Source organism: Mobula hypostoma, chromosome 11 (genome assembly GCF_963921235.1).
Source record: "Mobula hypostoma chromosome 11, sMobHyp1.1, whole genome shotgun sequence".
NCBI lineage: Eukaryota > Metazoa > Chordata > Chondrichthyes > Myliobatiformes > Myliobatidae > Mobula > Mobula hypostoma.
The window spans coordinates 87,078,486-87,091,090 of record NC_086107.1 but is presented as its reverse complement, the minus strand read 5'-3'; the positions used below and the strand labels follow the sequence as shown (position 1 = coordinate 87,091,090).

General features: G+C 42.1%; 1 protein-coding gene across 3 annotated transcripts in view; it reads right to left on the bottom strand.

Moving 5' to 3' along the window:
• pla2g6 (phospholipase A2, group VI (cytosolic, calcium-independent)) overlaps positions 1-12,605 on the bottom strand; it is a 139,877-nt gene that overhangs the window by 92,064 nt on the left and 35,208 nt on the right. For all 3 annotated transcript variants that reach the window (XM_063062429.1, XM_063062430.1, XM_063062431.1), the window contains exon 4: positions 4,498-4,681. In XM_063062429.1, the coding sequence (XP_062918499.1) occupies positions 4,498-4,681 (184 nt within the window). The remainder of the gene's footprint in view (positions 1-4,497; positions 4,682-12,605) is intronic.

Sequence of the window (12,605 nt, the reverse complement as noted above, 5' to 3'; positions counted from 1 at the left end):
GCTTTGAGCTGAGACCCTTCATTAGGACATTAGATTATTTACTCTAATGGTGTCAACATCACACATCACAAGTTGACAAATGTTCACTTGTCTTCTGATATTGCTCCTACTTGTCTTTACCTCTTCGTTTCATCATGTCAGTGAGAACTAGGAGCAGAGAGGCTCACCTAGCAGCTGGCATAACGCTTTACAGCATGACAATACTTGGGGGTCAATTCCTGCCGCTGTCTGTAAGGAGTCTGTATATTTTCCCTCGTGACCATGTGTGTTGCCTTGCATATTCCAAAGATGTACGGAGCAGTAAGGGGTAGGAAATTGTGATCGTGCTACGTTGGTACTAGAAGCATGGGAAAACTTGCAGGTTGTCCCCAGCACATATTTGGACAGTTTTGGTCATTGACACAAATGATGCATTTCACTGTATGTGTCGATGTATATGTAACAAGTAAAGCTAATCTTTATTTGTTACATATATCTATAATACCTTTTTATCATTTTCATTTACCAGCAAAACACGGCCTTTTCAAAAGAGAAAAGATGAGCCCAAGGAACAGGCTGAGGAACTGGTTCTCAGGAGGAGCCAAGCCATAAGGTAATGCTTAGGCAATCAAATAGTTTGAGTGTTAAGAATTCACAGTAGAGTGGGAAAGCAGAAGAAGCTAGGCAGAAATAGGCACTGAAAAAGGCTACTGGTCAGTGAAGGAACAGCATTAGATGTTGTAAACTAGTGCACAGTCATGATGAACATTATAAAACATTGATGTAGCCACAGCTGAAGGATTGTGTCTAGTTCTAGACAACACACTTTAGGAAAGAAGTGAAGGCTTTGGAGAACTACCAAAATGATTCCCGATATGCGAGGAGATGGTTATGTGGACAGATAGGAAAATCTGGGGCTGTTCTCCCTGGCAGAGAGTTTGCAAAAACATTCTGATAGAGGTATTAAAAACCATGCAGAGTAAAAACAAGAGTAGATAGAGAGGGCTGTTCCCACTGGCAGTCAAAACTAGGGGAAGTGGAATGAAGGTAATGGTCACAAGAACCAAAGGTCCATAGGACATTGAACATAACACAGCACAGTACAGGCCATTAGAACCACAATGTTGTGCCAAACTTATCTATTTATTTATTGAGATACAGCGCAGAATAGGTCCTTCTGGCCCTTCGAGCCATGTTGTCCAGCAATCCCCTGATTGAATCTTAGCCTAATCAAAGGACAATTTACAATGACCAATTAACCTACCAACCGGTATATCTTTGGACTGTGGGAGGAAACCAGAGTACTTGGAGGAAGCCCATGCAGTCACAGAGAGTATATACAGACTCCTTACAGGCAATGTCGGGAATTCAACTCAGGTCGCTGGTACTGTAAAGCATTGTGCTAACCACTATGCTACCGTTTTAACCTTCTCCAAGATCAATCTAACCTTCTCTAAGATCAATCTAACCATTCACTCTGACATAGCCCTCCATTTTTCATTAATTATGTGCCCATCTGAGAGTCTCTTAAATGCCCCTAACGTATCTGCCTCTAACACCATTCCTGGCAGGGTATGCCACATTCCCAACACTCTCTGTGTAAAAGACATGAGTGAAAAATTGCAAGATATTTGGATGCAAAACACATTACAGAAGACAATTAAAGCAGATTAAATTATTGCATTCAATATTTTCTTAAAGAAAATAGTTTGCAAGGCTGTGAGATGATGGCAAGGGAATAGTCCCAGTTCGAATGCTTTAGTGTCAATCAAGTAGAAACTTCATGGGCTGAATGGCCTTTTTCCACACAGCAACCATATTGTATCCTTGGGAGTTTTCAATTCCTTTAGTTTCAATGGTTTGTAAATTATTTACTTTTCCTCCAGATATATATTATCTACTTTTCATTGGATATGGAAAATCTATTGCCCTGAAGCTTGAAATTCTCAGCCACACAGTGAACAGTTCAACTAACCTCAAGACATTGTGTCTCTCTTCAAATACAGAGAAGTTTCTTAATTATACAACAGTCTTTGCATAAGCTGCCCCAGACAAAGTTCGTGTTTTCATATTAGGCAAGAATGTAGTTCACTAGACATGAAATCACACTCGAAGTTCTGTAATACAAACTACTGGATAAGGAAAATGACATAATGAAGTCAGTTTCAAAGCAGACTAAACACTTGTCCCGTCCAATGCTTTGGCTCTTAAATTTTGCCTCATGCTGCTAGAAATTTGGCCAAAATGTAGTTTAATCTTTACAGCTCTTCATCTCTGATGTCAGCAAAGAGCAGACTTTACTTTCCCCATAATTTCATTATAGAGGTCTCAAGGAGGAAAACACAAGTTCAGCATCTTTAAGTTCTACCACCATGGCTTTCAGATTTTTAGCTTGAATACAAGTACCCTACTTTTTTTTAGGCATGTTGGTTCAGAGGATGATGATAACAAAAGCAAAAGCTCTGGAAATCTGGAATAAAATGCTCGAAACACTCAGTAGGTCAGGCAGCCTCTCTGGAGAAAAAAAATTTTTACACTAAAGACAATTCATCCTCCCTCCCCCTTCTCTGCAACAACTTCTGTTGTTAAACATATTTATTTCTAAACGATTCTAATTCTGCAAAAATCTCATCACCTGAAATGTTAACCGTATTTCTCTCTCCACAGATGCTGCCTGACCTACCGAGCAATTCCATGCTCGCTGATTTTATTTCAGCTTTCCAGTACCTGCAATATTTTGTCTTCATCTTTACACCACCTGTGACTGGAAGATCTGGGCTCAATTCCCACTGCTGTTTATAAGGAGTTAGTATGTTCTTCCCATGAGTGCACGAATGCTTCGGTTTCCTTCCACATTCCAAAAGACATACAGGTTACAGTTAGAACTTTGTGGGCATGCTATTTTAGTGCCGGAAGCATAGCAACCACTTGCAGAGTTTCCAGCACATTCTTTTACAGTGTTGGTCATTGACACAAAAAACACATTTCACGGTGTTTCAATGTTTTGATGTACAAGTGGCAAATAAAATTAACCTAATCTAATCCAATATTCATTGATATCCAAAAATCTATTGGCCTCTGATCAAAAAAAAAGGCAACAGGGCCTCCATAGCCCCCATGGATACAGAATTCTAAACATAAACACAAGAGATTCTGCAGATTCTGGATATCCAGAGCCCAAAAACTGCCGTAGGAACTCAGCGAGTCAAGCCACATCTGTAGAGGGAATAAGCAGTCACTGTTTCAGGCCAAGATCCTTCAAGACTTCTAACATTCTCCAATTTCTAACATTCACCACTCTTTAGAGGAATAAATTTCTTTCCACCATCTGTGGAGAAAAACACTCAGTTAACATTGCAGGTCAATGAAGTTAATTGCTTTTCTCTCCATAGACACTGCATGATCTGAACAGTTCCATTACATTCTATCTTTAATACCACTTATAAATCGGCGATTACCAGAGAACCGCGTGATTTTAAATAAATTTATACTTAAAGGTTCTGGAAGCAAATTCATTTAAAAAAAGGCATCCGTTAGTCTTGCGAGACCATGGATCTGCGCCTAGAAAGTCTTCACTCTCCAGGGCGCAGGCCTAGGCAAAGTTTTATGGAAGACCAGCAGTTGCCCATGCAACAAGTCTCCCCTCTCCACAACACCAATGTTGTCCAAGGGAAGGGCATTAGGAACCATACAGCTTGGCACCGGTGTCGTCACAGAGCAATATGTGATTAAGTGCCTTGCTCAGGGACACAACACGTTTCCTCGGCTGGGGCCTGAACTCACGACCTTCAGGTAGCTAGTCCAATGCCTTAACCACTTGGCCACATGCCCACTAATTCACACTATCTATCAAAAGAGAGCTGAAGATATATTTGAAAAGAAAGAAAAATGCAGGTTTGCAAAGAAGAGCAGAACATACACCAGTAATGCTCTCTTGCTATAGCCTATCCATTTTAAGGTTTGACATATTGTATGTTCAGAATTACTCTTCCACACACCGCTGTTGTAACATGTGGTTATTTGAGATACTGACGCCCTCCTGTCAGCTTGATCCAATCTGGCCATTCTCCTCTGACCTCTCACAAACAAAGCATTTTCACCCACAGGACTGCCGCTCACTGGGTGCTTTTGATTTTCACACCATTCTTTGTAAATCCAGGAGATCAGGAGTTTCTCAGATACTCAAACTACCCAGTCTAACACCAACAAACATTCCATGGTTTAAGTCACTTAATTCACGTGTTTGGCCTGAATAACAACTGCACTGGCTAACCATGTCTGCATGCTTTTATACATTGAGTTGTTGCCATATGATTGGCTGATCAGATATTTGCATTAACAAGCATGTGTACAGGTGTACCTAATAAAGTGGCCGCTGAGTGTGCAATAACTCCTCTTAAAAAAATCAGGCATAAACACAATAGGCGGAATAGCCTCTGTTATGATATTTTTTATCAGACAGAATATTTAGTAAATGCAGGATTTTAAACAAGGATAATTCTAAAATTTCGTGCATACCTCAATGATTTGACAATTTGACTGCTTAGCAGCATAGTGATAGACTGTCTCCCTGTTCTTATCTGCAATGTCCAAGCGAGCTCCACATCCTTCCACAAGCTCCCGAATGCAGTCTACATCCCCCTTCTTGCAAGCCAGATGTAGAGGAGTCATGCCCTCTTGACTTTCTGTGTCGTTGATGCAGCTGTGCAGAGAATTGAATGAATTGACTTTATTTCTTACATCCTTCACATACATGAGGAGTAAAAATCTTTATGTTACATCTCCGTCTAATGTGCAATATGCAATCAAAGTAATTTATAATAAATAGAACAGACAATGTAACGTAGAAATACACTCAAATCAGCGTGAGATAATCAGTCTGATGGCCTAGTGGAAGAGCTGTCCCAGAGCCTACTGCCGAGGAACTTAAAAGCTTAAAACAAAATTGCTTTTTATTCTCATGATGAACCTGCTCCTCAGACATCCTAACTGAAAATATGCAATAGATATCCTGCATCAAAGCAAGTGAATCATGCTAGATCCCAAACCATCAGGTTCAGGAACAGTTATTATCCTTCAACGATCAGGCTCCAGAACCTACATGGAAAACTTCACTCAAATCAACAGTGAACCGATTCCACAACCTATGGACTCAATTTCAACTCCTGTTGAATTGAATTGAATTGACTTTATTACTTACATCCTTCATATACATGTGGAGTAAAAATCTTTACGTTACATCTCTGTCTAAATGTGCAATGTGTATATAGGCATCCGTTAGTCTCATGAGACCATGGATTTGCGCCTTGGAAGGTTTCCTGGGTGCAGGCCTGGGCAAGGTTGTATGGAAGACCGGCATTAGGACCCATACAGCTTGGCACTGGTGTCGTCGCACAGCAATGTGTGGTTAAGTGCCTTGCTCAAGGACACAACACGCAGCCTCAGCTGAGGCTCGAACTAGCGACCTTCAGATCACTAGACCGACACCTTAACCACTTGGCCACGTGCTGTATCTCAATAAATAAATAGGGTATTATGGTCCTCAATCGTGTTGACATAGAGGTGGACCCTGTGGTCCAAAAGCTCCCTGAAAGTAACCGTATAGGTTGATAGGATGGTAAAGAAGCTGCACGGCACGCTTGGCCTTTATTGGTCGAGGCACCGAGTTCAAGAGTTGGTTAGTTACGATTTGCAGCTGTATAGAACTTTGGTCAGGCCACATCTGGGTTCATTTCTGGTTGCCCCACTACAGGGAGGGACGTGGGGGCCTTGGAGAGGGTCGAGAAGAGGCTCAACAGGATGCTGCCTCGATTAGAGGGCACACTTGGGTTGTTTTCTCTGGAGCAGCAGAGGCTGAGGAGAAATCTAATCGAGGTTATAGAGGGCACAGATACAGTGGGCAGCCAGTAACTTCATCCCTGGGGGAAATTTTCCAATACCAGTGGGTATGCACTTAAAGTGAGGGGGGTAAGTTAAATGTGCAGACTATTTTCTAAATGGGGAGAAAATCCAGGAATCTGAGATGCAGAGAGACCCGAGAGTCCTTGTGCAGAACACCCTGAAGGTTAACTTGCAGGTGGAGTCGGTGGTAAGGAAGGCAAATGCCATGTTAGCATTCGTTTCAAGAAGTCTAGAATACAAGAGCAAGGATGTGATGCTGAGGCTTTATAAGGCACTGGTGATGCCTCACCTTGAGTACTGTGAACAGTTTTTGGCCCCTCACCTTAGAAAAGATGTGCTGATATTGGAGAGGGTTCAGAGGAGGTTCCGGGAATGAAAGGGTTGTCATACGAGGAGCGTTTAATGGCTCTGGGTCTGTACTCCCTGTAATTCAGAAGGACAAGGGGGAGGAGGATCTCATTGAAACCTTTCGAATGTTGAAAGGCCTAGACAGAGTAGATATGGAAGATGTTTCCCATGGTGGGAGAGTCGAGGACAAGAGGGCACAGCCACAGGATAGAGGGGCGCCCTTTTAAAACAGAGATGCGGAGAAATTACTTTAGCAAAAGAGTGGTGAATTTGTGGAATTTGTTTCCCCATGCAGCTGTGGAGGCCAGGTTGTTGGGTGTATTTAAGGCAGAGATTGATAGGTTCTTGATTAGACGTGGCATCAAAGGTTGTGGAGAGAAGGCCGGGAACTGGGGTTGAGGAGGAGAGAAAAAAGGATCGGCCATGATTGAACAGTGGAGCAGACGCGATGGGCTAAAAGGCCTAATTTTGCTCCTATGACTTATAGTCTTATGGTCCTTCCTCAAACCTCTCCCTCACTCCTCTTTCTTCTACCTCCTCCTCCTTCTTTCACCTTGTCCTCCTTCTTCCACCTCCTCCTCCTTCCACCTCCCCCTCCCTCCTTCCTCCACCTCCCCCTCCCTCTTTCCCTTCTCCTCTGTCTCGTTCACCCCTCCCTTTCTCTTCCACCTTGATTCCTTCCCTCTGTTCCTCTATCAACCAGACCCCCACTCTCCCTCTCACCATCTTCACCGCCCTGTCGACCTGTGACTCCACTTTTGAGGAACTGTGTACATCTATTACACCGGGAATTGAATACAAATTACTTCAGAAAAGATGAGCGGAGAGCTGTCAACCATGAAATTAAAGTAACCCCATCTCCCTCCGTTCCCTGCACACTCAACACTTGTCTAGCAGCCTCTTAAACGCCTCTATCGTACCTGCCTGCCCCACTACCCTTGGCAGCCCATTCCAGGTACCACCCCCCCACCGCCTCTCTGTGTAAAATTAAAACTTGCAATGTGTAATTTATAGTCATTTATAATAAATACTATGCATGACAGGATAGTCAATATAACATAGAAATACAGTTGCGGCAGCATGAGTTAGACAGTCTGATGGCCTGGTGGAAGAAGCCGTCCCGGAGCCTGTTGGTCCTGGTTTTTATGCTGTGGTACCATTTCCGAGATGGTAGCAGCTGGAACAGTTTGTGGTTGAGATGACTCAGGTCCCCAATGATCCTTCGGGCCCTTTTTACACACCTGTCTTTGTAAATGCCCTGAATAGAGGGAAGTTCACATCTATAGATGCACCACTCTCTGCAGAGTCCTGCAATTGAGGGAAGTACAGGTCCCATACCAGGCAGTGATGCAGCCAGTCAGGATGCTTTCAATTGTGCCCCTGTAGAAAGTTCTTAAGATTTGGGGGCCCATACCAAACTTCTTTAACCATCTGAGGTGAAAGGGGCGCTGTTATGCCTTTTCCACCACACATCATAAAGCGTATTAATGTCTTTTTTGTATTTGCAGAGTTCATCTTCTTTTGTCCAACTTTGTGTGTAGGTTTTCACTGATTATTTCTTTGTATCTACTGTGAATGCCCACAAGAAAATGAATCTCAGGGTAGTGTATGGTAACATATACGTACTTTGACAATGAATTTACCTTGAACTTTGAACTAACCTGGTGATGCTGAGGTGTGATCACATTATTGGTGATACACATCATGTAATGCCACAGGTAGATAAGAACAATAATTTTTTAAAAATGGTTTTATTTTACATAATTACAGTTAATGAATTTTATATAAACCTGCATGAACCTCTGTTTAAATAGTTATTATATTCCAAGGCACTTCTGCATTTCTTCTCTGTAAACATGAGACCTTGCCCTCCCATTTACCTATTATTTCTGGGCTTGATGAGCTGTATTGGCTTCTGATTAAGCAACCTCTTAATTTCTAAATTATCATCGTTTCCAAGTCACTCCATAGCTTTACCAGCTCCAAACTTTCAAATATGACTGCCCCCCCAATCCATGCCTCTTGTTAAATCTAAAGATAATCACCCCACTATCAGTTGCCATATTATCTACTTAGTCAACCCACTAATCTCTTTAATTTCCTCTTTCAAACTTTCTTCTTTCTTCCATAAACACATTCTTTGATGCTTTCAGCCAATTGCCCTTATAACTCCTTAAGGGATTGAATACATCTCCCGTAAAACACCTTGGAAGGTGTATTCAATATCCAGAACTTTAGACTGCAGTTGGTGAGGGACGCAAATTGGCCAAACCTGGTAAGACCAGTAAATGAAAATCGAACAAAAAAAATGCAGATGTTCAAAATATGAAACAAAAATAGAAAATGTGGCTAACATTCTGCAGGTCAGAATTCATGATGAATGTCTTTGACCTGAATTGTTAATCTTTTTCTCTCTTTCAAAGATTAAAGGTTAGATTTGTCACATGTACATCAAAACATATTGTGAAATGCGTCGTTTACGCTGGCGGCAGCCCACAAGTATCAACATGCTTTTAATGTAATGTAGCAGGCTCACAACTTATTAACTTGAACACATATGCCCTTGGAATGCACAAGGAAACAGAAGTACTGTGAGGAAATCTACGCAGTCACAGAAAGAGCATATAAATTCCTTCAGACAGCAGCAGGGATTGAACCCCAACCTTCAAATTGCAGGCGCTGTAAAGCCTTACACTAACTGCCACACTACCATGCCCCCTCCCCGCTGATGCTACCAGAATTTCCTGCTTATTTGGGACAACGCTTAAAGAACAAAAACTAATCAAGAAAATAGTCAGGATATCCTTCGTTTATTTGGGACGCTATGCTGCCTGATTGGGACAGGAGACTGCTGCTGAACAGTTTCTAACAAGTGTCAGTCGTGTGCGCTTGTGTGGCCATTACACAGGCTTAGAGTGTAGAGTTTTTAAATAGCGTTAGTTGTTTGTGTTTGTGTTCAAAAAACAGTGATTTTTGTCACTGATAGTTGGCAAGAAATAAGCAGCAAGACAATTTAGAATTGTTCTCACTGAAGTTTCAAGCATTCAGGCTTCGAGATGCCAGAATGGCCAGGAGTGAAAAGGAAGCGATTTCACTATTTCAACAAGTTAGAAACTACGAAGAATTTGAAGAATCAACAATCATTTTGAATGTTACAATGGAAATGAAAATTTGGAAGATGCAATCGTCTAAAGCATTGTATGAAGGCAGTCCAGTAGCTGCACGAGGTGTCTGCGCTAATTTTGTACATTTACTGTCAATCAAAAGAACACTACAGTATCTTCGTTGTCTGTCAAACTGATGATGACAGTGAAAGCTGTATGCGAGGGTTTTTAAAGTGGAAGTCATTGCAATGGGACAGTTCCACTGTCTTGACCTCGAAAGTCCAGATCTAATGGTATGAGTAGTCATCACAAACTGGGGTCTTCCTTGGTTGCAGTGGATGACCATGACTTCTGTGCTTTATCATGCCCTTCGCTATCTGTGAAGCATTGCAGACCACCTTCTTGGTCGTTGGATCTCGCTGTTTATCCACCCACTCCATAGGATGACTTTATATACTAGGATAGGCATGTCCCTATTTCATTGAAGAATGAGGCCCACTGGCTATCCTCTCCTGGTTTAGCTGCTTGCTGAAGTGGTGTACCAGGGTGTGGCTGCGGTCGCATTCAAACAGCTACTTACAGCGACAGGTGAGAACTGAGTGTCCAATAGGGACCAAAGGTGAGTGAGTTGCCCCAAAAAGTACATGACTAGCTCCTTCACCAGAAGTGCTACCCCTTCCAGGACACTCTATACTCTGAAATGTATATTAATAGATTTCTCCATCAGTAACTGTTAGGAACTAATATTCAGTTTTATGGTACCAGTTGGAGCAGCCGCACAACTGGGCCAAAAATGTATTAGTCCTGATGTGTCCCATTTAATCACAATTATATGTGTGTGTGTGTGTATGTGTGTGTGTGTGTGTGTGTGTGTGTGTGTGTGTGTGTGTGTGTTATTTTTTCTTATTGTGATTTATACTTTTTTTATTATTATGTATTGCAATGTATTGCTGCCGCAAAACAACAAATTTCACAACATATGCTAGTAATATTAAGACTGATTCTAACTCTTATTTCAAATCTTTATCTCTTAAGTCTGATGATTAAACTTTGTCTTGGATGATACGCATTTCTGTTGATCCAGGTAAAGTTTAAAAGCTGCTAAAATAAATACCTTGCTTTTCCTTACTGCCACTGGGCTGGAGATACAGGAGCCTTAGGTCCCACACCATTAGGTTCAGGAATAGTAATTACCCTTCAACTATCAGGCTTCTGAACCAGCATGGATAACTTCACTTACCTCATCTCTAAGCTGATTCTACGACCTACAGACTCATTTTGACGACTCTTTAAAACTCATGTTCTCTCTATTATTTTTACTTACACAATTTGTCTTCTTTTGCTCATTGGTTGTTTGTCAGTCTTTGTTTTATGTATAGTGTTTCATAATTTCTATTTTAATTCTTTTTTTCTTATAAATGCCTTGAAGAAAATGAATCTCGATGTAATATATGGTAACATATACGTACTTTGAAAACAAATTTTACTTTTTTAAAATAATATTCACTAATGACCCCAGACAAACTCCTCCCATGGTCCTGTATCTCAGAACACATCAACCGTCCATTTGCTACATGAACCACTTTCCTAAGAAAAACATGCAAAATACTAGAGGATCTCAGCAGGTCACCCAACATCCATGGAGAGGAATAACCAGACAATTCTTCAGGATGAGAACCTTCAGTCCTGATGAAGTGCCTTGGCCAGAGGCTTTGATTCCCTTTCATAGCTGCTGCCTGACTTCAGAGTACAAGGTGTCCAGGAAGGAGTAGCAACTCGGTGAAGGACCTGGTCGTGTCTTTTCTGGGGCAGCTCACTCACCTTTGGTTCCCTCCTGACACTCAAATCAAATCAATTCATTGATGATCCAATAGCCTCTGCCCTCCACTCTGTCCTGTCCCACCTGGAAAATGGGGCCTCATATGCCAAACAGCTGTTTATAGATTTCAGTTCAGCATTCAACACCATCATACCCCAGAAACCGATGGGGAAACTGTCCACACTGGGTCTCAACACACCCCTCTGCGATTGGATACTGGACTTCTTAACGGTAAGGCCACAGTCAGTCCGTGTGGGCAGGAGTGTCTCTAGTCCCATTACGCTGAGAACTAGTGCCCCCCCAGGCTGTGTGCTCAGCCCACTGCTGATGCATGACTGTGTCGCAGGATCCAGCTCAAACTGTGTCATCAGGTTTGCAGATGACACAAAAATGGTTCGACTTATCAAGAATGATGACAAGACGGAGTATAGAGGGGAAGTGGAGTGGCTGGTGGATTGGTGTGAGAAGAAAAACCCAAGCCTGAATGTGGAGAACACAAAGGAAATTATTGTGGACGACAGGAGGTGCAGACAAACCACCCCATTCTGCGAATACATGGCTCCTCCATAGAGTGAGTTAAGTTTATCAAGTTCCTGGGAGTTCACATCTCAGATTACCTCACCTGATCCCTTAATATCACCTCCCTGAACAAGAAGGCACAGAGGCGCCTCCACTTCCTAAGAAGACTGAGGCAAGCAAAGCTCTCACCCCTCATCTTAATTGTGTTTTACAGGAGCACTATTGAAAATGTCCTGAGAAGTTGCATCTCCATCTAGTATGGGAGCAGTCAAGCATTGGACCAGAAGTCCCTACAAAGGACTGTGAGAACACCTGAGAGGTCTCCCTACCATCCATTGGGGACATTTGTCAGGAGCGCTGCATTTTCTGGATCCTTGGTATCCTCTTTGACATTCTACCATCAAGCAGGAAACAACGATGTATAAAAACAAGAACGGTCAGGATGAGAAACAGTTTCTTCCCTCAGGCTATTAGAATTTTGAACTCCCGGCTGCATCATGTTCAAAGTGTCACTGGTTAATCTGTTCCGTACCTGCCAATATTTAAATGAATGCACTTTAATTTGTTACTTATGTGTGATTCATCTGTAGATTTTATCCCTACCTTCATAAGTTATCATGTGTTATGTGCACTATTGTGCTTTACATCCTGGTTCAGAGAAATGTTGTCTCATTTCTATATACATTTTATGGTTATATATATTATATAGATGTATACAGTTAAATGACAATAAACCCGACTTGCTGAGCTCCTCCAGCATTTTGTGTGATTTGCTGTGGACTTCTAGCATCTGCAGAATCCCTTGTGTTAACCATTTCCCCAAGTTGTCCAATGCAGAACCTCGGGCAGAGCTGAGCTTGGATGGGTATTTACTTGGAGTCTGGTCCCAAGGATATTGTCCATGTGCGCCAGCCCAGCATCAGTCATCATTTACT